Source organism: Loxodonta africana, chromosome 26 (assembly GCF_030014295.1).
Source record: "Loxodonta africana isolate mLoxAfr1 chromosome 26, mLoxAfr1.hap2, whole genome shotgun sequence".
Lineage (NCBI taxonomy): Eukaryota > Metazoa > Chordata > Mammalia > Proboscidea > Elephantidae > Loxodonta > Loxodonta africana.
The window spans coordinates 24106519-24134449 of record NC_087367.1 but is presented as its reverse complement, the minus strand read 5'-3'; the positions used below and the strand labels follow the sequence as shown (position 1 = coordinate 24134449).

The 27931-nt window shown below is 36.7% G+C and overlaps 1 protein-coding gene across 11 annotated transcripts in view; it reads right to left on the bottom strand.

The window, feature by feature from the left end:
• Positions 1 to 27931, bottom strand: part of MAP4K3 (mitogen-activated protein kinase kinase kinase kinase 3) — a 238945-nt gene that overhangs the window by 70699 nt on the left and 140315 nt on the right. For all 11 annotated transcript variants that reach the window (XR_010319480.1, XR_002787226.2, XM_064277173.1 and 8 more), the window contains 9 exons: positions 25667 to 25722; positions 24885 to 24932; positions 21745 to 21787; positions 19137 to 19209; positions 10186 to 10317; positions 9950 to 10012; positions 9783 to 9864; positions 9571 to 9681; positions 576 to 654 (listed from right to left, as the gene is read on the bottom strand). Coding sequence is in view for 9 of the 11 variants with exons in the window: in XM_064277173.1 (XP_064133243.1) it covers positions 576 to 654; positions 9571 to 9681; positions 9783 to 9864; positions 9950 to 10012; positions 10186 to 10317; positions 19137 to 19209; positions 21745 to 21787; positions 24885 to 24932; positions 25667 to 25722 (687 nt within the window). In the remaining 2 variants the exon portion in view is untranslated. The remainder of the gene's footprint in view (positions 1 to 575; positions 655 to 9570; positions 9682 to 9782; positions 9865 to 9949; positions 10013 to 10185; positions 10318 to 19136; positions 19210 to 21744; positions 21788 to 24884; positions 24933 to 25666; positions 25723 to 27931) is intronic.

Sequence of the window (27931 nt, the reverse complement as noted above, 5' to 3'; positions counted from 1 at the left end):
TGCTACTCAAAATGTGGTCCTCGGACCACCAGCATCCACAAAACCTGGGAGCTTGTTAGAAATAAAGAACCTGAGGTCCCACCTCAGATCTACTGAACCACAAACTGCATTTTAACAAGCTCTCTATGGGAGTTATAAGACCTATTGCTGTCAAGTCGATTCTTTTAGGACTGAGTAGAACTGTCCCAAAGGGTTTCCGAGGAGCAGCTGGTGGACTTGAACTGCCGACCTTCTGGTTAGCAGCTGAGCTCTCAACCACTGTGCCATCAGGACTCCAGGTGAGTTATATGCACACTAAGTTTAAGAAACACTGCTTCGTATTACTTGTATCCTGCCTGCTCGAGGAATTTTATTCCACCTTCCAAACATTAACAACATAAATAACCTTCACCAACCAAAAAATTCCCGGGAGTAAGGAAAATAAAATGCTTACTGCTTTAATTAAACTTAACCTTAAAAGTGTTTAGTAAGAAAGTCTTTGGAAGAAAATGAAACAAAAGTAATCATAACTAAATCGCAACTTGAAATCTTATTCCTGTTGTTAAATTCCAAACTGTTTTGCTGCATATACTTACAGTTTATCTCTGAGCGTGTTTTTTCTTCTCTCACATTTCTACTTGTTGAGTGAATTCTATGTGGTACGGCAACAAGAGGCTAAGAAAAAACAAAATCAACAATGTGTTTGATAATCAAGTCACAGTTCAGTCTATAAAACTAGCCAAATATGAAAGACGTATTTCATTTTAAAGTGAAAATAGGAAAATATAACAGCTTTGCAAGTATTAAAAAATAAAGACAACCTTAGTAGTAGCTCAAACTATGAAAGTAAAAATATAAGTATCTTTATTACCTAATTAACACAAATCATTACTTGTACTAGAGAGAGCACTTGACATTAGATTAAATACATGTGAAATTAAACACAAGAAATAATGCATTTTGCTTATTTATAAGTGCAACATTGGACTTATCTAAACCCACTTTACAAGGAAGAATCAAGTATGCTAAATATGGATCTACTCTGACCGGAGGAAGTTATGAAAGGAAAGAAAAGACAGCAATGCAAAATTATATTTGCATCTATTATCTAATGATGCCTTTTCTTTTAAGGTTTATTCTTCAACTTACATACAGTTTTTAAAATAATACTCAATACATATATACGTATGTTTGGTAAAGTAGAGGGTCTGTGAATATGAGGGAAACCCTCAATGACATGGATTGACACAACAGCCACAACAATAAACTTAAATACCAACAATCATAAAGATGGCACAAGACCAGGCAATCTTTCCTTCTGCTATCTATTAGGTCCCCGTGAGTGGGAGCTGACTCAACAGTAACAAATACCATATATACATGTTCTTATAATAGACAATTCAATAAGGGACCCTGGTGTGTCAATTTTTTGCCATGATTTGAACTAAACTGATTTTAAGTTAGATTGTCAAAAACTGTATAACTTACAATTATGTTCATTCAAACACACATTTTATGTTTTTCAGCTTTTTCATCACACACAAAAAAGTTCTTCATTCCATCTCAATTTCTCTCTATATTAAGTATACATTTCCATTAGAAGAAAACATGAGTATTCAATTCTTTTTCCTTAATTTGTAAAGAAGATTCACACCTCAGGCTTATTTATAAAACTTAACTTTTAAAAGTGACCAAAAATTAAGTACTAGAAAACTTAAACATTCCAGAAGTCCTTCATAGGAGATTTGTTAAGAATTCCAGTATCAGGGGTAAAAATGAACTGGAAATATGATTTAAAGAAACCTTTTGAAAATTAAGCCTACAGCATGCCAGGAACAAAACTGACACCTCATTCAAGAAGTTAAGCGATTATTAAAAGACAGACCAGCCAGGGGCCATATTTCATCGTTTAGGACAGACATGAACTAAAGATTTGACTGAATTTTCCTTTTGACTTGTACCAATTCAGGCTGTTACACAAGAAATGGATACTTTCTCAAAAAACATGTTGAAAATGATACTATTTTCCATTTGAGAAAAATGAATGCCTCATGATTTCATTAAATGAAACAAGCCCACCCTGGAACTTACTAGGATACTGCATGTTAGGCACGAGCTACTATGATCCCAAAGAGCTATTTTTCTAATAATAGATTTCACTGCACTCCTCTAAAGGGGTATTACATTTATTAGAATTTCAAGTAAGGAGAGTAGATTTCCCAAGTTGCTTATCTGAACCTCAAAATTTGGACCTCTAGAAGGATATTCTTTAGTATCATTTGACATGTAAATATATTCTCAAAAATAGTTTAAATTTCTAAACATGAATACTTTTTTTTTTCCTACAAATGTAATGCATACCAGCCATGGAGACCTGTTACAATGAGTTTATAATTACTACAATAAATGATATTCAGAGAAGTGTTGATGCATTAATAATCATTCTAATAAATGGTATTTAAAGAAAAAACCACTCACAATGAAGCATGGTTTCCAGTTTTTTTGTTTTTATTTAACATTCCTTTACAAGCCTTGGAGCCCTGGTGGAGCACTGGTTAAGAGCTTGGCTGCTAACCAAAAGGTTGGCAGTTTGAATCCACCAGCTGCTCCTTGAAAACCCTATGGGGCAGTTCTACTCTGTCCTATAGGGTGACTGTGAGAAGGAATTGACTTGGCGGCAATGAGTTTTATGACAAACATATTATCAAATAAAAAATTTTTGTTTTATTTAAAAAAGATTTTTACTGTACTTTAGACGAAGGTTTATGGAACTAGTTTCTCATTAAACAATTAATACACACAGTTTTGTGACACTGGTTGCCAACCCCATGACATGTCTACACTCTTCCCTTCTTGACCTTGGGTTCCTCATTAGCTTTCCTGTCCCCTCCTGCCTTCTTGTCCTTGCCCCTCGACTGGTATGCCCATTTAGTCCTGTTTTATTTTATGGGCCTATCTAGTCTTTGGCTGAAGGGTGAACCTTAGGAGTGACTTCATTATTGATCTATAAGGGTGCCCAAGGGCCATATTCTTGGGGTTTCTCCAGTTTCTATCAGGCCAGTAAGTCTGGTCTTTTTCAAATAAAAACACTTTAATAGGCCCTTCACAATGAAAGCTAAGTGATGTTGCAAAATTTGTAAGGAATGAAGGAAAGAAATAGACAATATGATAACATTAGCTAATTATAAGCTAGTGGTTCTCAAGTAGGGGCACTTTTGCCCCTGAGGGGACATGTGGCAACATCTGGGACATTTTTGGTTGTCACAACCATCACTGGCAATTAGTGAGTAGAAGCCAGAAACACCACTAAACATCCTACAATACACAGAGAAGCCCCTTACAACAAAGAACTGTCTGACCTAATATGTTAAGGTTGAGAACCCTGATTTGACCCCCCCCCCCCGCAAAAGTTCTCAACTTCTTCTTCTAGGTCAGAGATCAGCAAACTATGGCCCATGAACCAATTTCCACTGCAGCTCACAGGTGCAAATGATTTTACTGCAACACAGCTATGTCCGTTGATTCATGTGTTATCTATGGCTGCTTTTACTCTACAACGGCAGAGTCTGTAATTGTGACAGAGACAATATGGGTCACAAGCCAAAATTATTTATTGGCTGGCTTGTTACAGAAGAAGTTTGCCAACCTCTCTTCTAGTTCAGCTATCAAAATTAAGTGTGTCCTAACACTTGCTCGGAGACCCTGGCTCGCTCGAACCATTAAGCGTTCAACTACTAGCTGAAGGTTGTGCCTCAGAAGACAGGCCTCATGATCTGCTTCTGAAAGGTCACAGCCTTGAAACCCCCCCTCCAGGGCGGTTCTACTCCACACATGGGGTCGCCATGAGTCCGAATCGACTATACAGCAACAAACAATAACAATACCCGTTTAACTTCATCAAACTTATTTTCAGGCCCTTAGCTTTTTCAAGCACATAGAATCAGACTAAAAGTAATAATTTTTGCCACGATCACAAAGGAACCCCCTGCCCCATAATTTTCTTCCTCAGACTTGCTAGGAACTTTGGAAAGTAAAATCTTAGTAATTTTTTCCCTCATTCCACATATTTCAAATTTTTTAAAGAAAGGTAACTAGCTTATGATAGTAGAAATCCAAGTAAGATATATCCACCTTAGCAAACTGACTTTAGATGAAGGTTTACAGAACAAACCGGCTTCTGATTAAACAATTAGTACATACATTGTTTTGTGACATTGGTTACCAACCCCACAACATGTCAACCCTCTTCCCTTCTCGACCCTGGGTTCCCTATTACCGGCTTTCCTGTCCCCTCCTGCCTTCTAGTCCTTGCCCCTGGGCTGGTGTGCTCCTTTAGTCTCATTTTGTTTTATGGGCCTGTCTAATCTTTGACTCAAGGGTGAACCTCAGGAGTGACTTCATTACTGAGCTAAAAGGGTGTCTGGTGGCCATACTTTCTGGGTCAAGCTGACTCTAAAAAATACTAAGCAACATTCTAAGTATTTTTAGAGCATAAACATCACCTATTGTGAGCTATTACTTAATGCAAGGTAATCCATTACTTAACAGGTAAATATCTAACCAAATGAAATGATAGAAAAAGTAAACATTCACAGATTTGATGTACTCTTAATCATATGTAAGCAGGTTCTGACTGCACTCATTTTTACATGAATCTAATTTACTTAAAAAGATTAAGACTACATTTAAACACTTCTAAAATTTATGAGTGGGCATTGGTGGTTTAGTGGTAGAATTCTTGCCTCCCATGCAGGAGACCCTGGTTCAACTCTCAGCCAATGTACTCCATGTGCAGACACCATCTGTTGTCAGTGGTGCCCTGAGTATTGCTATGATGCTGAATGGCAGATTTCAGAAGAGCTTCCAGGCTAAGACAGACTAGGAAGAGAGGCTTGGTGACCTATTTCCAAAAATCAGCCAATGAAAACCCCGTGGGTCACAACGGTCCCCTCTACAACCTATCATGGGGATGGTGCAGGACTGGGCAGTGTTTCTTTCCGTCGCGCATGGCGCTGCCATGAGTCAGAGGCGCGATGGCAGCTAACAACAGAATTTATGGAAGGTGGTACATTTAAACATCAAGATATGGAGGCTGTTTATCATTTTTAATATGTCTAAATGAGTTTTAAAAAGTCCTAAGTGCTTCATTATTTTTAAACTTTGGTCCTTTTCTGCAGCTTCCCATTGGCTAGCTCCTTTCCAATGATGTCAATTCCTTTGTTATATGGTCTGTGACTTTTCACAGACAAACTGAGAACTTCCCAAGATTGGGGAATATATTTTATCCATAGCAGGTCCCCAATAAATGCTGACTGAGGGGAATATAAATAAATACTAAAAACTGAATGTTTTAATAATTCAATAGCTGTTCAGAAGCTGCAGCTAGCATTACCTATTGTGGAGGAAAAATCAGCAATTAAAAAAATATGCTTCAACTTAGAAAGGATGCACAATAAATGAAATGAAATAGTGCTAAAAGGCATTAACGAGTTAGTGTCCTTTTTCTTGGTAAATACAAATTTTTCCTCTTTATGTTTTTGGGTGGAATAGCCCTCTATTATCTTTTCTTTTACTTTATGAAAACCATTCTAAGGATACTTTCACTTTGAGAGAGAAATACTGTGAGGTGGGTGGAATGAGGATGAGGCCTTCCGTTTACTGCTAATTCACTGACATTCCTCCAGCCTTAGGACTAAAAGGTCCTATTTGAAAAACTTCAGCAGCTCGATGCTAGATACCTTGAGGTCTCACCTTAAGAGGTGATACCGGCATTAATTTCAGGTTTTTTTCTTTTATTGCAATACCAAACTGCGTGTGTGTGTGTGTGTGTGTGCGCGCGTCTATGAGAGAGAGAGAGAAAATGCTACCTTTGAAGTAGATATACTCTTAGAAATATCTTGCGGCAAATGTTATTCATAAATGGTTCAGCTCAAATTCTTAGAGTCAATGAGGCAGGTCAAGAACAGGACCTGAGTTAATTATTCCCAGTGTAGGCACATGCCAGGAAATAAAGGTAAAATAATGTACAAGATCCAAAAATTAAAATATTGATGATAGTGAAACAGCAGTAAAAGTAACTTCAAAAATCGGGTAAACTTTACACTGCACAGTGCTTTGTGGTTTACAAAGTGCTTTCACATACATTAGCCCATTTATCCTCAAAATGAGCTTCTTCGATAAGTATTCTTCATTTTACAGATAAGGACACTGAAACTCAAAATTAAGTGACAGGGCACTCAGCTAGTAAGCTGCAGTGCTGAGACAGATCCTGAATCTTATAACATACGGTAGCAACAACAAGCAAAAAACAGCTAGCACATCAGGTCAGTTAGACAAGTTGTTAACAGTGAACATGGATGAAACCCATGATTCTCTACGTGAACAATTTTACTTTCCCAGATAACTATAAAATTATTAAGCCTTATAATGCTGTACATAGTAAATGGCTTAACATCTAGAAGAAAATTATATTAAGTAAAAACCAGAATTCAACGACTCTGGTGTATAGTAAAACCCAAAAAACCCACTGCCATTGAGTCAATTCCAACTCACGGCGACCCTATAGGACAGACTGGAACTGCCCCGTGCAGTTTCCAAGGAGCAGCTGGTGGATTTAAACTGCCGATCTTTTGGTTCGCAGCTGTAGCACTCAACCACTGTGCCACCAGTGTATAGTACTTATAAAATAAAAACTACATGCAGATGCAACATAAAAAAGTTGAACCTCTTCCTTCCATAGTGTATAATTATAATAAATCTTGAAAACTGAATATTTTCAAGGCTATTCAATTTCCACATAACAGGCATAGTATCACAGCCAAGTGCTGAAATGAAATGCCAGTTAGATACAATCATATTTTGAGTGACAACACTGTACTTAAAAATTATAATTACAAATCATTTGCAAATAAAAAGATGATGATTTTCTTCTTTATGGTGTGAAGAAAAGTCCTCCCTATCCTACTCCCTAATAATGAGATTCCTTTGTTTGTCTGTACTTATTTACCATGGAGGTTTAAAACAATTTACAATTATAATGCCACCAAACATATTCTTGATAAGAAAGGCAAATTTCTTTCCCTGCTACATGTGAAAGCTTCAAAAGAATCTTCATTTTTCCGACTGTTTTTGAAGTTGGCCTATCACTTCTCCTCTTTGAACACATTTGAGAAAGGACTTTATAATTCAGTATGCCAAGTAAACAAAGCAGGAGGTAAGAAGCAACAATGCAGTATTCAGCATGTGCAGAGTACAGGTAGTCCTCGCTTTACACAGTTTTGATACGCATAAATTTCACTTACCACAGTTTCAATAACACTGGTCCCTAACAATGTAGTTCAAATTTCAGTCACAACAGTACATTAACTGTAATTATGTAAAGTATAAACTTCACTGCTAGCTCTTCAGTCCACAAATCACTACGTAAATAACAGATGCACTTCATGGTCAGTGACCAATCGCATCATTTACTTCAAAGTTTGGGAGCAACTGGTCACCGCGTATCTGTTATTCAGTTCAGGCACAGAAAGCAAAATGCATAGTTGTGTGGCCTCCTGTCTCCCAGTGATAATGAACCCACACATTTTACAAAAATGGGTAACTGAAAGAGGGAATTAATTACCCAACAAAGATAAAAGTGCCACAAAAAAATAAAAAGTAATAATGCTGGATATTCCTGGAACTGAAATTTGAATCAAACATTAAAAATAGAGTTATAAAAGAAATAGCTGCCTGTGAGAATGTTGACAATGCCATCGTTTGAGAGATTATAAATATACAGCCAGGGGAACTTAGTGATATAAACAAGAAAAGTGGTTGTGACGAAAGGATGAAGATGTCCCAGGAGTAATGTCAACACAAAGCTTCCCATCATGGGAACAATGAGATATTTCTTGACATTGAAAGTGCAAGGAATAAAGTGTTGGAAGCGGATTCAAACTTGGAAGCCTGGCACTCAAGAGAAGACATCAATGACTTTAATTTGAAAAAGATAGTCTCCTTTTATAAGAAGCACTGAGGAAGTTAGCTGGGAAAAAGGAATAGGTTCTGGAAAGTTGTCATTTAAGCAAAGGTGGGTCCTTTTCACGCTAACTAAGGATTACAGGTGGAAGCATCTGGGCTAGCCTAAACTGGCTATCCTCATATCTGACATTGCCAATGTACAGAAAAGATACTTGCTCTGTGTCATGAAGTTATGAGAAGAAGGCAAGTGCTATGCAATGAACTCTTGATGAGTGTTTTTTAACAAAGAAATGAAACACTTCAATTCTTAACATTTCTAATATTTAAACGAGTAAAACTGTACTAAATATTAGTTTTACAATTTTTTCCACATCCCTACACATTTATAGCCAGCAGTAAGAGTTTCTAAATGTTTTGACAAAAATTTTTAATGATCACAGAACAATTGTAATTTTTCTCATTGATTATTAAGATTACTTTGCAAGGTTTCAGCTTGCACAGTCATTTTTATGGCTCCATACTACTGTCTACATTGAGGACTACCTGTACTCTGAATTACACTAGAAGAGTTCATAAAAACTTAAGTTCTTAAAAACAAAAAACAATTTTCTCCCTAGTATAATTGTAAGGTCAATAATATTTTACAAGTCGTAAGTTCTTCGTTTCCAAATTCCTTTCCAGGCCTTTAATAAAAGTACAGATAGCCCATTTATCATGGTGCATAAAGATGGCAAGATGGAAAAATGGTAGACAGAAAGGTTCTCTCTGACATAAGATAAGCTGTGACTATATTTCAGACTACTGAAAGCTATCATTCCTTCAGTATCATCAATGAAATGTAAACCATTTTTAGAACCTTGCATGAAGCCAGTAGAGTCCAACGCCATTCACCTCTGTCATAGATCCAGTAACAGAACTGTGCTGTGTCACATATACAGAGTTTATCTTAGCTGCCACGACTATTAGCTGTGCTAGGAATGTTAAATATGCTAACAAAAGTGAAGTATCCATTATTATCAATGTGTCCGTCATATTAGGGTTATTTTATTCTCTATCAACTATTGGCTCATTTTTTAACATTTCCATAGCAGCTAAGCAGGGTTTCAATCAACAACAAAGTCAATCCTATGCTTTCTACTAACCTGTAATAATGCATGAAGACTCTGTTTATTTACATTAATTTTATCGTAAAGTTTACAGCTCAAGTTAATTTCTCAATCAGAAACTTACACACATACTGTTTTGAGATATACTGTTTGCAACAGAAGATTCTTTTTGAGAAGAAAACTAGAAAATTTGAGTCTACTCTAATATTCTCTTTAAGTACTTCTGATTTGCCTTCCCTTTTACAATGGATTTATTTGTCAACTTCACCTAAAACGATTACTTTGAAATAATTACAACAATTTCAAAAAGTGGATTAGGTGATTCTGCCTTGGTCATTTTCAGACAACAGTCACCTATAAGAAGCCAATGAGAAAAATCCAGCATATGACTCCTAGGAGAGACTAATCTAAACAGTACCTAGTCTTTCCGGAAATTTATTTTGACAGATACACATACATACGTCTATACATACGTCCACGCATATACCCATTCCATAAAGTAGTTGGTAAAAACCATTCCTACCTCAGGATCGTCGTCATCAAAACAATGGTAGGTGGAATGATCTGGGTTATTCACTTTATCTAACAGCTCAATCGCCAAAGACCGTGTCAAAGGCTGTGTGACAAAAGGGTGCTACAAAGAAGAAAACAATATAATACAGAACACTTAATAGAAATCTGGCTGAATGACATTTGCTCTTTCGAAAAAATATGTATTTCGGGGGGAAATAATACCTGTAATAATTTTTCAGCTGTAGGCCTTTTTTTTGGATTTTTGGTAAGTGCCATTTTCACAAAATGATGAAAACTATTTGACCTACAAAATTTAAAAAATTAAAATTAAATTTCCAACTTTTTTTTGCTCATCTTACCACGAAAGTAAACAGCAGAAAAATACTTACCACTTCATTTTGTCTTTTAGTTTAGGAGGCTGAAAATTGCTTTTAGTCATTAGAAATAATGCTCTGAAAAAAAAAAACAATAATAACACCGTGTTTTAATATTTCAGATTTTAATATACATCATATAAATTAGATTACTATTATTACCAAATAAAATATTTTTTCATGACATAATAAATAATATGGGGGGGAGGGGTTAATTTAAGCATAGGGTTCTTCAACTATGACATACTGACCTCATCGGATGCAAGTCAAACATAGGAGGCTGAAGCTCGGCAAGTTCTATGGCAGTGATTCCCACTGCCCAGAGATCACAGAGCTGATTGTATCCCCCTTTCCTCTCAACAGCAGCGACTTCTGGAGCCATCCTGAAGGAAATATTCCAGAAAAGAAAAACCTTATGTTTATGGTATTTTCTTTCATACTCCCACCAGATGTACAGGGAACTATCACTATCTACGCTGAGGCCTATTTAGGCTTAATTTTTGAAAATAAGTATGTAGTACTTAAAAATCCCAACTTTGCCACAGGCCTCCAGATCTTGACATCTTCTCATTAAACATCTCCGACCCAATCCCGTACTGGTGATTCCTATATTTGTTACAGTACTGATGACAGATGTTATAAAAATTTACAGGTATAATAGATCAACATGCCAAAAGTCACCCACATTCCAATCTTTCTTCTGCTGTACACACAAAACTCCATTAAAAAAAAAAATAACATTTTTTTGCAAGAAACAGTCCATAACTTCTAGCTCTACCTCCTCCTATCGATAAACTGCAATCTGGCCTCTGTTCACTTCACCAAAACTATTTATCAGGGCTCCAACAATCTTCATATTCAGTGTTGAATTCACATTTACTACAAACTTAATAGGCATTTTTTCCCGTGTAATATAATGAAAGAAAATTTATAAAAATGAATGCCTACTTTAAAAACATGTGTTTGCTTAGATTGTTTTTTCTTTTAACTTTGCTATAGTCTTATTCTAAGCATACCTCCATAAATTCGTATTGAAGTCATTTAAATGATTATATGCATTTTCAGAGATAAAAATTTTCAAATAGTCTTATTCTAAGCATACCTCCATAAATTCGTATTTCAGTCACTTAAATGATTATATGCATTTTCAGAGATAAAAATTTTCAAATCCTATACAGTAGTTTATAGCAACTATAGCTCTTCAAAAGAGTGATTAAATGGTCGCCTTACATATATACATCTACTTTCCTGCTATGATTTCAGGAAAGTCAAGTAAATTGAGAAAGTAAGAAAAATCCCTCCAACTAATGTTCCAAATGTTTGGCCTTAAATCTTTTTATCTTAAGGCAGCTTTATGAATATGCAAATCAAAAGTGAATTTTAAAACGTGTCAGTTACTACTCTAATGACTAGTTCCCACCTAGCTGGTGGAAGTGCCCTGTTGGTGTGCGACATGCTCTTCCTTGGCCGCCCTTTAACTAGCTGGCCACGTGAGCTGAAAAATGAAATATAAAAATTACAAAGAAACGATTCCAGCTAGTAGGCTCCCCCAGTGCATGTTCTTCTACTCCTGCCAGCTAAGTCATGTGCTCACCACATCAAATGAGTCTCTCTCTGAACCTGTTTATTCCAGTTATATTTGCTATTATAAATCCATAATTTAATTAAATATTAGGAAAAGCAATTTATTGTGAAGGTACACAGAGTAAGCTGTTATGCAAATTAAGTTGACTACTGGGTTTTGGTTTCTTCTACTTCAGAAGAACTTCTTGAAGGTTCGTTTCTAAAAACAAAGCAAAATAAAAAGGTCCTGAGAGATGAGTAAAGGACACGACAGCCGTAAAAGACTGGGAAGGTTACAGACTATATGACTGATTCCCTTTGTCTGAAATTCTGGAAGACAAAATTATAGAGACAGAAATCAGATCAGAGGCTACAGACAGGGAGAGGAAATTTATATAAAAAAAAGGGACAGAAGGAAACTTTTTTGGGTAAGAGAAACAGTCTTTTATTTTGACCGTGGCGGTGTTTCTCACTATCACAATATACAAACTTCTCAACATATTACAGAACTATACATCTAAAGGGTAAATTTATATCTTAATAAACCTGACTTCCTCCCCCCCAAAAAAAAAAAAATCACACACTTTGTGTGTCTAAGTTCTCACTGTACCTTAGAGAAATGTAAACTGGGAAATGTAATTGATAGATTATTAAGATGGAATGCTGATTAGTAATCTACTCAAAGAAAAGACCTTGGTCCTATATCAAAAGATTGGTAAGCAATGTACATTTATATGTCTCAAATTAAAATAAAATGTTTAAGGTACATATGTACTAAATTTGAGATTTGCCACTTTAACAAACTTTTTTGATTAACTGAGTAACTGCCAATCTTAATCATGCTGAATTAGATTCCATTCTATTATCCCGGAGTTTAGGTAGGAAAGACTAAAAACAAAAAAGCAGAATGGAACTGTTATAAAATTTAACTTCACTTAATTCACAGTTTCACATGTTCTCAAGCTATTTCCCACATTATTATAAAAGCAATGGCATGAGTTTGTAATCTCTGAAGTTGAAGATCACTCTCATCAAACATTTAGTAAGTAGGTACAGAGAACCATGCCCGATTCTGGAGATTCAATGAGATATAAGAACATTCTTCCAGATGTTTATAGTCAAACTGAAGAGACAGAGCACCTAAAAGTAATGACACATAGCTCTTCAAGTCCTTACCCCTCTCAGAAGTCACTCTTAAACAATAAGGGAAAGAACAAAGAAAATATAAACACACACATCATCTTTGAAAAAGCCAGGAGACACATTTTACCTACAAGCATAACACACAAAGACTGAAAATAGGTAGAAGAATAGTAAATGATGGAGCAAAAAGGAGGAAAGATATGCCTAAGTGCCTGCAGAGGAAAAGACCAATACCAGCAAGCCAATTAGCCGGCAAAGAACCCCACGAAGGCTGAGGCATTAGGGTTACAAGTAACAAAAGCGAGGTTAGGGCTGGGGCTGAAAACAGGAGAATTTCAAAGTGTAAAAAGTCTATATGGGGAGCCATTAGCCCCCCAGATTTCTATCTCATCTACTAAGGCCTAGCAATTCCCACTAGATGAGGACCGCGAGAAACTGAAGGAGACAGGCTTCAGATTCAGAGATAATGAGAACAAAAGGGAGGAGAAGAGGATGTGATTAAGGAAAAAGTCCTTGAAAAGAATGAGTTTCCCAAATTCCTTCACCTGCTCAGTTCTAGAACACTAGCAACCAGGCTTACACTCTAACTCCCAGGCACGGAGAATCAGCTATCAGTACCTTGCTTTAGCTCTTCAGTATAAACCAGCAGATAAGGATCAACATGTGAGGGAGGCATCCATCATGAAAGTGTGAGTCTACGATAAACTAATAGGAACACTAGGCTCTTCGGCAATGCAGGGAGCAGAAGGAAAGAACAGAACAAAACCTGATATTGTATCCATGAAACAGAACAAGATACTATAAAGGAAACATTCAGAGAATGAGCAAGAACTCATATTAAAAATATTATAGCTGAAATAAAGCCTTCAGACAAAGAAGTTCAGGAACTTTTTTTTTTTTTAATTAACTTTTATTGAGCTTCAAGTGAACGTTTACAAATCAAGTCAGACTGTCACATATAAGTTTATATATACCTTACTCCGCACTCCCACTTGCTCTCCCCCTAATGAGTCAGCCCTTCCAGTCTCTCCTTTCGTGACAATTTTGCCAGCTTCCAACTCTCTCTATCCTCCCATCCCCCCTCCAGACAGGAGATGCCAACACAGTCTCAAGTGTCCACCTGATATAATTAGCTCACTCTTCATCAGCATCTCTCTCCTACCCACTGTCCAGTCCCTTTCATGTCTGATGAGTTGTCTTCGGGAATGGTTCCTGTCCTGGGCCAACAGAAGGTTTGGGGGCCATGCCCGCCGGGATTCCTCTAGTCTCACTCAGACCATTAAGTATGGTCTTTTTATGAGAATTTGGGGTCTGCATCCCACTATCTCCTGCTCCCTCAGTGGTTCTCTGTTGTGCTCCCTGTCAGGGCAGTCATCGGTTGTGGCCGGGCACCAACTAGTTCTTCTAGTCTCAGGATGATGTAGGTCTCTGGTTCATGTGGCCCTTTCTGTCTCTTGGGCTCTTAGTTGTCGTGTGACCTTGGTGTTCTTCATTCTCCTTTGATCCAGGTGGGTTGAGACCAACTGATGGATCTTAGTTGGCCGCTTGTTAGCATTTAAGACCCCAGACACCACATGTCAAAGTGGGATGCAGAATGTTTTCATAATAGAATTATTTTGCCAATTGACTTAGAAGTCCCCTTAAACCATGGTCCCCAAACCCCCGCCCTTGCTCCGCTGACCTTTGAAGCATTCAGTTTATCCAGGAAACTTCTTTGCTTTTGGTCCAGTCCAGTTGAGCTGACCTTCCATGTATTGAGTCCTTCCCTTCACATAAAGCAGTTCTTATCTACTAATTAATCAGTAAAAACCCTCTCCCTCCCTCCCCCACTCGTAACCACAAAAGTATGTGTTCTTCTCAGTTTATACTATTTCTCAAGATCTTATAATAATGGTCTTATACAATATTTGTCCTTTTGCCTCTATGACTAATTTCGCTCAGCATAATGCCTTCCAGGTTCCTCCATGTTATGAAATGTTTCACAGATTCCTCACTGTTCTTTATCGATGCATAGTATTCCACTGTGTGAATATACCACAATTTATTTAACCATTCATCTGTTGACGGACACCTTGGTTGCTTCCAGCTTTTTGCTATTGTAAACAGAGCTGCAATAAACATGGGTGTGCATATATCTGTTTGTGTGAAGGCTCTTATTTCTCTAGGGTATATTCCGAGGAGTGGGATTTCTGGGTTGTATGGTAGTTCTATTTCTAACTGTTTAAGATAACGCCAGATGGATTTCCAAAGTGGTTGTACCATTTTACATTCCCACCAGCAGTGTATAAGAGTTCCAATCTCTCTGCAGCCTCTCCAACATTTATTATTTTGTGTTTTTTGGATTAATGCCAGCCTTGTTGGAGTGAGATGGAATCTCATCATAGTTTTAATTTGCATTTCTCTAAGGCTAATGATCGAGAGCATTTTCTCATGTATCTGTTAGCTGCCTGAATATCTTCTTTAGTGAAGTGTGTGTTCATATCCTTTGCCCACTTCTTGATTGGGTTGTTTGTCTTTTTGTGGTTGAGTTTGGACAGAATCATATACATCTTAGAGATCAGGCGCTGGTCGGAGATGTCATAGCTGAAGATTCTTTCCCAGTCTGTAGGTGGTCTTTTTACTCTTTTGGTGAAGTCTTTAGATGAGCATAGGTGTTTGATTTTTAGGAGCTCCCAGTTATCGGGTTTCTCTTCGTCATTTTTGGTAATGTTTTGTATTCTGTTTATGCCTTGTATTAGGGCTCCTAAGGTTGTCCCTATTTTTTCTTCCATGATCTTTATCGTTTTAGTCTTTATGTTTAGGTCTTTGATCCATTTGGAGGTAGTTTTTGTGCATGGTGTGAGGTATGGGTCCTGTTTCATTTTTTTTGCAAATAGATATCCAGTTATGCCAGCACCATTTGTTAAAAAGACTATTTTTTCCCCAATTAACTGACACTGGGCCTTTGTCAAATATCAGCTGCTCATATGTGGATGGATTTATATCTGGGTTCTCAATTCTGTTCCACTGGTCTATGCGTCTGTTGTTGTACCAGTACCAGGCTGTTTTGACTACTGTGGCTGTATCATAGGTTCTGAAATCAAGTAGAGTGAGGCCTCCCACTTTCTTCTTCTTTTTCAGTAATGCTTTGCTTATCTGAGGCTTCTTTCCCTTCCATATGAAGTTGGTGATTCGTTTCTCTATCACCTTAAAAAATGACATTGGAATTTGGATCGGAAGTGCATTGTATGTATAGATGGCTTTTGGTAGAATAGACATTTTTACTATGTTAAGTCTTCCTATCCATGAGCAAGGTATGTTTTTCCACTTAAGTATGTCCTTTTGAATTTCTTGTAGTAGAGCTTTGTAGTTTTCTTTGTATAGGTCTTTTACATCCTTGGTAAGATTTATTCCTAAGTATCTTATCTTCTTGGGGGCTACTGTGAATGGTATTGATTTGGTTATTTCCTCTTCGGTGTTCTTTTTGTTGATGTAGAGGAATCCAAGTGATTTTTATATGTTTATCTTATAACCTGAGACTCTGCCAAACTCTTCTATGAGTTTCAGTAGTTTTCTGGAGGATTCCTTGGGGTTTTCTGCGTATAAGATCATGTCATCTGCAAATAGAGATAATTTTACTTTCTTTTTGCCAATCCAGATGCCCTTTATTTCTTTGTCTAGCCTAATTGCTCTGGCTAGGACTTCTAGCACAATGTTGAATAAGAGCGGTGATAAAGGGCATCCTTGTCTGGTTCCCGTTCTCAAGGGAAATGCTTTCAGGCTCTCTCCATTTAGAGTGATGTTGGCTGTTGGTTTTGCAAAGATGCCCTTTATTATGTTGAGGAATTTTCCTTCAATTCCTATTTTGGTGAGAGTTTTTATCATAAATGGGTTTGGACTTTGTCAAATGCCTTTTCTGCATCAATTGATAAGATCATGTGGTTTTTGTCTTTTGTTTTATTTATATGGTGGATTACATTAATGGTTTTTCTAATATTAAACCAGCCTTGCATACCTGGTATAAATCCCACTTGGTCATGGTGAATTCTTTTTTTGATATGTTGTTGAATTCTATTGGCTAGAATTTTGTTGAGGATTTTTGCATCTATGTTCATGAGGGATATAGGTCTGTAATTTTGTTTTTTTGTGATGTCTTTACCTGGTTTTGGTATCAGGGAGATGGTGGCTTCATAGAATGAGTTGGGTAGTATTCTGTCATTTTTTATGCTTTGAAATACCTTTAGTAGTAGTGGTGTAATCTCTTCTCTGAAAGTTTGGTAGAACACTACAGTACAGCCATCTGGGCCAGGGCTTTTTTTTGTTGGGAGTTTTTTGATTACCGTTTCAATCTCTTTTTTTGTCATGGGTCTATTTAGTTGTTCTACTTCTGAATGTGTTCGTTTAGGTAGGTAGTGTTTTTCCAGGAATTCATCCATTTCTTCTAGGTTTGCAAATTTTTTAGAGTACAATTTTTCGTAATAATCTGATATGATTCTTTTAATTTCAGTTGGGTCTGTTGTGATGTGGCCCTTCTCGTTTCTTATTCGGGATATTTGTTTCCTTTCCTGTATTTCTTTAGTCAGTCTAGCCAATGGTTTATCAATTTTGTTAATTTTTTCAAAGAACCAGCTTTTGGCTTTGTTAATTCTTTCAATTGTGTTTCTGTTCTCTAATTCATTTAGTTCAGCTCTAATTTTTATTATTTGTTTTCTTCTGGTGCCTGATGGATTCTTTTGTTGCTCACTTTCTATTTGTTCAAGTTGTAGGGACAGTTCTCTGATTTGGGCTCTTTCTTCTTTTTGTATGTGTGCATTTATCGATATAAATTGGCCTCTGAGCACTGCTTTTGCTGTGTCCCAGAGGTTTTGATAGGAAGTATTTTCATTCTCGTTGCTTTCTATGAATTTCCTTATTCCCTCCTTGATGTCTTCTATAACCCAGTCTTTTTTCAGGAGGGTATCGTTCAGTTTCCAAGTATTTGATTTCTTTTCCCTAGTTTTTCTGTTATTGATTTCTACTTTTATTGCCTTGTGGTCTGAGAAGATGCTTTGTAATATTTCGATGTTTTGGATTCTGCAAAGGTTTGTTTTATGATCTAATATGTGGTCTATTCTAGAGAATGTTCCATGTGTGCTAGAAAAAAAAGTATACTTTGCAGTAGTTGGGTGGAGAGTTCTGTATAAGTCAATGAGGTCAAGTTGGTTGATTGTTGTAAGTAGGTCTTCCGTGTCTCTATTGAGCTTCTTACTGGATGTCCTGTCCTTCTCCGAAAGTGGTGTGTTGAAGTCTCCTACTATAATTGTGGAGGTGTCTATCTCAGTTTTCAGTTCTGTTAAAATTTGATTTATGTATCTTGCAGCCCTATCATTGGGTGCATAAATATTTAATATGGTTATGTCTTCCTGATCAATTGTCCCTTTTATCATTATGTAGTGTCCTTCTTTATCCTTTGTGGTGGATTTAAGTCTAAAGTCTATTTTGTCAGAAATTAATATTGCTACTCCTCTTCTTTTTTGCTTATTGTTTGCTTGATATATTTTTTTCCATCCTTTATGAGTTTTAGTTTGTGTCTCTAAGTCTAAGGTGTAAGACAAAGAAAGTCAGGAACTCTTAAAGACAGTAGAAACAAAAAAGTAAAAACAACAATCAAAAATATTCTGGGGTACATCATCAGGAAATACCAAAACACCAGGAATACTTCTGTGGTGGGGAGGGCTCCTTTAAAAAGACTCTGCATCACAATGGAATCAGGCTTCTCATGAGCATCAGAGAAAAGGCGACAACAGAACCCCACCTCAAAATTTTAAGGAAACTAATTTTCAACCTAGAATTGTACGGATAATTCTAAAGATGGCAGAAGACACATCTAAAAAGTTTAGTGTTTATGTTCATAGTGTTTAACATCATAACTACCACACAGTAAGTGATCAAAAACATTTATTATGTGAATAAATTAATAGGATTAGTTTTTATCGGATGGTCAGTGAATATCTACCAGACAAATATGGCTAAAATGAAGGCTCTGTGGAGAAGGCTAGTAGAAGTTAAGACTGATGAGAGAGACTTGTATTTGATCTTGTGGGCAACCAAGACAGGCCAAAAAGTTTTGAGCACAGAGGTACTGTGAATTAATATAATGCTGAAAAAAGATTAATTAGAATATTGACTGGAAGTGGATGTAAAGAAAGATAAAAAAAAAACTATGAAAATACATGTTAATGTATAGGAGTAAAAGTCCGGTTTGTCCAGCGAAGTTGGAACTATGCCAAGATTCGTGACCGTCGTATCAGCCTTTAAAGCCTTTTCTGCAGAATGAAAACTAACATGGTGGAATAGTCTTTGGCTGTGTAATCCACCTGCACAGGTACATGCCTAAATTACTTAACTCACTGATGACCCTCTTCTTAACAACTGTTTTAATCCTAAAACTTTTGACCATTCAGTCTAGTTTTTAGAAATGCTATATGTAATAATGATATAACAACAAAAAACTAAACATCAGTTAAAACACAATTACCAGTATGGTGTGCCAATGAAAGACTTCCGTTTGGCAATTGTAGCTGTTATCTGTGCGGATACTCCAAAATCAGCTATTAAGAAAATGAGAAACATTTAGGAAACAAAGCTGAACGTGAAACTATTAAACATGAAAAGAAAATTTTAATCATTATTTTCATTAAATAATTAATTTCACAGAAATCTTAGGTATTTTAAAAAAACAAATTAACTTCTTGACGTTAATGGACTAACATTAAAATATCATAATGTAGTCAGTGTGTTTCATAGGCAAATAGACTCCCATGTACCCCAACATGGATCAAACGAGAACAAAGTTCAGGATCAAGTAATTTTGATGAGAAAGAGGCAGTTGAGAGAATCTAGCCTGGCAGACTTAGTGATTTTATAATTTCTAATTCCTAGGACCTAAAATTCAAGGAATATCACTGGGGGATTAAAGAGTAATATTTTCCTCATTCACTCCCTGTCACACCCATGATGACTGGTGACTGACATCAAATAAACCAATAAGCCTACTGGTAAATCCATCATACTTGAAAAGGCATCCAAACAGAGTATTTCTAAAGCTGTACCTTAGCAATTCATTCCAGTATCAGTAATAAATTTATTCCTTAAGCAGGATTTGTTACTATTCCCTGAGATAAGTATATTTAGTTCTAATATTTTCTAGCTTATTAATGATGAGTTCTAAATCTTTCTCAACTGAAGATATATATAATGTCTTTGAGCAAGGCACATAACACTGCCACAAAATAATAAACTGCTGATAGAAACAGTTTACTATGCCAGCCAGATAACTGAAAAGACTAGGTCTTATTTTTTCTGCTTTTTTCACATTTAGAGGCTGCTTAGGAAAAGTTTATTATATGTAAATTATTAGGTATATATTTTAGAATCTGATTAGTCCTACAGTAAACTATAGATGAAAACAGTTTTATCCCTATTTTTATAAAATAAATACATATTTACATTTTTGTCCTATATTTCAAAATAATTTGTCTCGTATTTGTTATTAAATACCTCATTTAATACCTAACAAACATGACTGTCTTAAACTTTCAAATTAAGTTATTATTTAGGTTATAAACTCCGTTTTAATCATAACTTGAAGAACCAAAAGTTGCAAAAGCAAATATAAGTTATGGTTTAAAATAAAGCAACACTCAGCATCTAAGCTGCATTCTAATATAAGTAATACTGTATTTCATTTTAAAAGCTTATATAACAATGCAGTATTTGGGAGTTAGTGATTTTTTGCTTTTTGTTTGCTTGCCTTGTTTTTTGGTTATAGGATAATTTTGTATTGATTTCTTACTAAAAGTCACATTTCCTGGGTTAGAGATGAAGGAATTTCCAAAAGATATTATTTACAGTCGGTTCTCATTATTCAAGGATTCCATACTTGCAAATTCATCTACTTGATAAAACTTATTTATAAGACAAACATTAATACTCATGGTGCTTTCCTGGTCATTCACAGACACGTGCAGAGCAGCAAAAATGCTGAGTCACTTGATGCACAAGTTCTCAGCTGAGGTCCAACAAAGTGAGGCTCTGCCTTCTTGCTTCAGCTCTCATGCTGTAGACAAGTGTCCTTTTCCCAGTCTACTTAGTGCCACATTTTTCTTATTTTTGTGCTTTGTGTTGGTGATTTCGCTGCTTAACATGGTCCCCAAGTGTAGTGCTGAAGTGCTGTCTAGAGTTCCTAAGCCTGAGAAGGCTGTGATGTGCCTAACAGAGAAAATATGTGTTTGATAAACTTCATTCAGGTATGAGTTATAGTGTTGCTGACTGTAAACTATATGTTAATAAATCAACATATTAAATAAGCTGCCTCTAAACAGAAACACACATAAAATGGTGTTGTGTATTGATTGAGTCCCTGGGTAGTGTGAACAGTTAACACGATTGGTTGCTAACTGAAAGGTTGGAGGTTTGAGTCCACCCAGAGGTACCTCGAGAGAAAGCACTGCTGATCTACTTCCTAAAGAACCAGCCACTGAAAACCCTGTGGAGCATAGCTCTGCTCTGACACACACAGGGTCGCCATGAGTCAGAATCGACTTGATGACAACTGGTATATACTGATTGATTAGCTGACACAAAAGGCATAATTTTGTCAGGGGCTCATAGGAGCCTCCCTCTCTATTCTCCCTGGGAGCAATGGTTCAGTATTCACTAATTCAGTGTTCATGGCAACTACCGCAAATGATGACAATAGACAGTAACTATAGCTATCATATGTGAAGGGCAGATTTTATCCCCATTTAAGAGATAAGGAGGAAACCCTGGTGACGTAGTGCTTAAGAACTACTGCTGTTAACCAAAAGGTCAGCAGTTTGAATCCACTAGGCACTCCTTGGAAACTCTATGGGGCAGGTCTACTCTGACCTATAGGGTCGCTATGAGTCGGAATTGACTTGATGGCAATGGGCGCGTTAAGAGATGAGGAAACAAATATTACATGTTCCCCATAATTAGATTTGCACCGAAAAATACATAGATGTTGTTTCAAGGGAAGGGAACCTAGTCCCACAAAGAAAAACATAAAACTCACTATATTTTGGAACAGATTTATGCAAATGACAAAATTCCAATTTACTTACCCAATTTCACATGACCATTATCCGTTAGTAGAATGTTAGCTCCCTTCAAAGTGAGAACATTTTAGTTAAAGTAGGTAAAAGACATTTTATCAGTGTCGATAACAGATTAAATACACATATTTAAAATAATTCCAAGTGGCAACTTTAGACCTAGCAGTACTTAAAATTTAAAGTGTGCCCAATATTAAATCATTATAGTCACAGGAAAATTTACCGTTCACTTTTTATGCATTTGACTATCCTTATGAAATGGCCTTGCCTTTTCAGTAATTCAATGCAAAAAAACCCTGCTATTTAACATTATGAGAGTTAAACATGAAAGTGATTAGTTTTAATCTAGACATTTTTTCATCACTCAAACACTGTCACTAAAATGTTACCTTATAACAGCATTTTCAATTGTTTTATTACACTTTAAACTTTTGCTATTTGAGTGCTGTTTACTTTTTTTTTTTTTTTTACTACTGGGGGGGCGTCCTTCCTTTCCAGGAGCTCTTATCAGTGGAACCAAGGCTCGTATATGACGCCACACCCTGCTGTTTATACATGAGGCTGTCTACTCCAGTGTGCCTGGTTAAGGCCAAAACAGTATACCAACAACTAGCCACAGGTCCACAGGATTAAAATGTCACCTGTCTGTATGACCCGGTAGCATTTTAGCTACTTTACTGTCTTAATCTAAGCTCAAAGACACTGATAATGACTACTTCCTCTCCAATACTCTCAAAAGCTTTGGAAGAAGTATTGTCTCCCAAAAGCACTACATCCTTACATGCTTTTTTTTTTTTTTTGGTGCCTTTTTTGTGACTTTCAAATGAGCAAGCAAAAGTAAGGAGCCTCTTTAGTCCAGGATGCCATCAAACCTGTAAGTATATGGCTGGGGTAAAAACATTGGGAAACCAAAAAAGCCAAGAAATAGTAAAAGACTGGAGAGGAAAAGAGAAAAGAAAAAGGAAGGTTTCTAGACTCCAAATGTCACCAGTAAAGCTGAGCTGCACCCACTGATGTTACCGTAGCTCTATGAAATAACAGAGGAAAGGAGGAGAGAGAAGAAAATGGAGGAGAAATTTTAATTTGATCTAGGCACCAGCTACCCAGACTGGTGCCAGAGTCCTGAATTTGAGCTCAACCCAGCTCCAGATTAATTTTCTTAAATTGCAGTTTGTATCACATCATGTGTACATTATGGCCTTTATACACCCACCCACCCACCCATCCATCCATTCGCCCACCCACCCACCACCTGTTGGTCTGCCCACCCCTGCATCCATTTATTCATCTACCAATCCATCCACCCTGAAGAGACTACTAGCAGCCAGGTGCTATTTTAAGCTCTGGGGTTACAGTAATGAATAAAACTAAGTTCCAGCTCTCAGGGAGTTTATATTCAAATAAAAGAATTTCTAAAAATGAATACACCTATGAATGAATGAACCAACAAATAATTCAAAGTCAGGTAGAAATAAGTACTCTGAAGACAAACAGAGCAGGGTAAGGAAGTCCTCTTAAATGCAGTGTGGTATCTGAGTGGAAATCTAGATGCAGTGAAGGTGCAAGCCACACCAAATTCTGGGAGAACATTCCAGGCAGAGGAAACAGCACGTACAAAGCCCTGAGGGCAGAATAAGCTTGACATATCCCCAAAACAGCAAGCTTAGTGTGGCTGGAGCAGAACGAACAAAATGGAGGGAAGTATGAGATGAGATCAGGGAGAAACACACGGGCTGGATCATGTACAGCCTTATTGGTTGTGGTGAAAATTTTGTCTGGATTTGATACTAAGTATCATCGGAAGCCAATGGTAGTTTATAAGCAGGAGAATGACAGGATCTGATTTTAAAAGATCACTTTGGTTGCCAGATGAATAAGTGACCCGAAAACTACAAGAATATGAGCAGGGAGATCAGTAGAAGGGTATTACAGAAATCCAGCTGACATACAATGGTGGCTCAGAAAAGGGCAGAAACAGTGGTGATGGTAAGAATCTACCCAATCAGGCCCAGACTCTGAAGTACAGTATACAAGTCCTTGCATAATGGAGCACCAAATCTCCTGTTATTCTCATACATTCTCTTCACTTCAACAATATGGTACAGCCTTTATATTCTCTAAAACTACTCCACACCGACTGACGTCTGTATTTCTGCTCACACTGTTCCCTCTGCCTGGAATGCACTCCGATCTCCATTTCTGACAAAAACTCAGTCTCTCCAGATCATTGAAGTGTCCATGCCACAGAATCCTTCTTAATTTCATTTTCTTATGATCCCTTCTACTTGGAACTCCAAAGCTCTTTGTTTATGTCTTTGAAGTGGTTTACAAAAAATACGTAAAGAAGGGGATCTCAGCAGATGATCTGTGAGTTCACTGAAATTTTATGCAAAATTGAGGGCATGTGCATAATAGCATTTTTCTGAGGAGAGTCCATGGCTTTTGTCAGAGACTCAAAGAACAACGTGATTTAAAAAAAAGTTAAAAACCTTCATGCTAGACAAAATTTAATAAAATGGGGGAGAGAAGAAGAAGAAACAAAGACGAAGGAGGAAGAGGGACAGAAAAGAAAAATAAATGAAGAGGGAAAATATCTAAGTTGAAGAGATGGCAGTATCTTCAGAAATAACCTTAGGAGTGGCGCCACAGCCCCTGGTTTACCACTGAGCTCACCCCAGCACATCCACTACAGCTGCTCTCTTCTGTAGGCTAATGAAAGACCATCGGAAAGTGTCCAGGTTTAATGTACCCATTCTGATGCATTATTAATGACAGTTCCTTGAGATGGACAAAGCTTACCGTAATATTTAAAGCATAAAACTTCCTAAAAACTATGACTTGATGGAAGCTGTGAACCTAATCTGCAATTCACAAATAAATAACTACAAGCTAAAATGAGTTATTAGAACATTAACCCACTGAATTATACACTTTTAAAACGGTGAATTTTATGGAATGTGAATTGTATCACAATAAAGCTGCTAAAAAATTTAATCCAACCATTAAAGTACCAACATTATTATAGTAGTACATTGTATTTCAGATAACAAATTCATCAAACAGAACAGTCAAAAAAATTCTGCTCAACAGTTTGATCAGAGAGTACTAAAAGGAAGGAAGGGTCATTAAGTTAAAAATATGATGCGTACCTTTATATCTCTGTGCATTTTTCCTTTACTGTGAAGATAGTACAAACCCTGGAGTTTAAAAAACAGAAAAATAAACAAGATTTTACCACAGAGCACACTTTGGGGTCATAAGTGCTCAAGTGAGTAGTATTCTCTGTTTTTTCTTACTCATTACAGAAAGTCTAACTAACCAACCAAAACCCACTGCCACTGAGTCAATTCCAACTCATAGCGACCGTATAGAACAGATCAGAACTGCCTCAAAGGGTTTCCAAGGAGCGGCCAGTGGATTTGAATTGCCATCCTTTTGGTTAACACGCAAGCTCTTACAGTAATCAGTAACTTATTTTATTGAAATATCCTAGAAAGGAACAGAATTAAGCAATTAAGGCCAAGCTCAGTAAGACCAACTAATTTTCCTAAGACAAATAATTTGTAGTAAATTCTGCAAATAGTTTGAAATAACTTTTAAAAAGTATACATCCAGTTAGTATCAGAATGAGTTTCAATTCCCCTGACAGTACTTATTTTTCAAGCCCTTCTTCAGTATCAAGAGGGATATAAAAATATACAGTAACAAATCCATAATGCTTGGGTTTTAGGAGATTATATTAACATACTTAGGCTTTAAAGTGCTTATTTGTAAATACAGTTTCAGTTCATTACACAAACAAAAAGTTTATTAAAGTGCTTTTTCCAAAGAGTTTAACAAGCAAGAACATTTAATCTTGACTTAACTGGTAACGCACAGTATCTCAACGTTTGAATCCTCAATGTTACTCTTTAATTAACATTTGATTTACCTGTAGTGTTTCTCTGCTAACATAAGCAATTTGCAGTTCTGATAGAGGTCCAGTTACTGTAAGAAAATTATATCCATAAAATTAGTTAATGCATGTTTTCCAATAAGTGACAAAGTTTTACAAGTTCCACTTATCAGCGAATTTAATATATCTAACAATTCAACCAGAATGTAAGCTTAAAAGCTTTTTGTCCGCTTTGTTCACTGTTGCATTCTCAGTGTTTAAAACCGTGCCTGCCACAGAATAGCTGCTCAGAAAATATGAATGAACGAACCACTGAAACAGTCACTGAAGCCTGCTGTATTTTCATTTGTGCACCTCACTGATCCATTAAAAAAATACCAAACCCATTGTCACCAGTTTGGTTCCGACTCACAGCAACCCTACAGGACAGAGTGGAACTGCCCTACAGGGTTTCCAAGGCTATGATCTCTACAGAAGCAGACTACCTGCAAAGTGGCCGGTAGGTTCAAACCACTGACCTTTTGATTAGCAGCTGAACGCTTTAACCACTGTGCCACAGGGCTTCTTATATATATATATATATATATATATATATATATATATATATATATATATATATATATATATATATCATTATAAGGTATTTGTCATTTGATATCTAGAAATTGCAGAAAATATTTAAAATAACCTTTTAAATGCAGAGCTCGGTTCATAAACTATAAGAGACTTTCCACGTGTCAAAAACAAAAACAGAAAAGAAGAAACAGGATGCAAAAATGTGAGAGAATATTCTAGCTATGTATTAGGAGAAGGTCAAGCATGGTAAGCTAGGGTTTTAGTTTTATCTCCTACATGGGCACAGAAGACAATGCTGTAGGTCTACAAAGGCAGTTAAAACAGCCTTCCTTATAAACCAGGACCCTCAAAGAGCTACACCCTCATTAAAGAGTAGACAAGCATATGGAGATGATTAGGGATCTTGGTTGCCATGGCCTGGGATCCAGACAGGGGAAAAAATGTCTCCTGTTAGAATTTGTCATCACAGGCCTCTTCAGTCAGGTTTAGGGTACAAATATATATTGGAAACAATGAGGTCACTGGGATCCCAAGTGGGGAAAAACATCCTGGAAGGATACATTTTCAAAACCTGTACAGAATTCCCAATGAAAAGCCTCACTAGAGATGACTTCAAAATCCACAATTACAAAATAAGTGAAAAGCAATCCACCATAAACAATATAATAGAATGTGGTAAGTTGTTAAAGGACAATATTCAACAGAAAAATGTTCAGTGAAAGACAGAAGAAATACCCTATTATGTTGGAACAGTAAAAACTTTCAAAGCTAGTTTATCAAAGAAAAAGTAAGAAAAGAAAGAAAAAAAAAGGGAGGAAAAGGAGCTCATGCAAAAAAAGTAATTTCAAAAATGTCCCTCCCTATGGTAGGGTTTTTGTTGGGATGGTAGTTTAAAATATGTCCACTTTCCCCTTCAAGAGGTAGAATTTAATTCCCCTCTTCTTGAGTGTAGGCTGGACTTAAGCGACTCGCTTCTAAAGAACAGAATATGGTAGAAGTGACAATATGTAACTTCTGAGACTACATCATAAAAAACTACACAGTTTCTTCCTTGTTCTCTCTGGGATCACTTGCTCTGGGGAAAGCTAGCTGCCATATCATTAGGATACTCAAGCCATCCTATCCAGAAATCTACCTAGTGAGTAACTAAAATCTCCTGTGAACAGCCATCAAGAACTGAAGCCTTCTGCCAACAACCCTGTGAGCGAACTATCCTGAATGTAACTTCTCCACTCTTAGTTCAGACTTCAGATGACTGCAGTCCTGACAGATTGACAGCAACCTCAGGAGAGATCATGAACCAGAATTAACCAGCTAAGTTATTCCTGAATTCTTGACCCTCAGAAATTATGAGATAATGTCTGTTGTTTTTAGCTGTCAAGTTTGGAGATCATTTGTTTAAAAGCAATACACAACTAATATACTTCCCCATTTTAAGAAGATGAGAAAGAGAACAGAGACACATGCAAAAAGAAATGGAGGTACATGTCTAATATGGCTATGCAAGCTGGCAGCACTGCAGATTACCCAAGAGTAGTATACACTGCCACAAGAGGGTTACTTGGTAGAAACCTGGTAAAGCAAAAAAAAAGTGAATACAGAGTAAGGTAGGGTTTGGGGTTTTGATAAGTATGTAAATTCCAGAACACATGTTTGATAACACCCAGGGAATAACAAAACTGTTGTTAAACAATGTAAAACATTGACCCAGCTGCTGATCAGCAC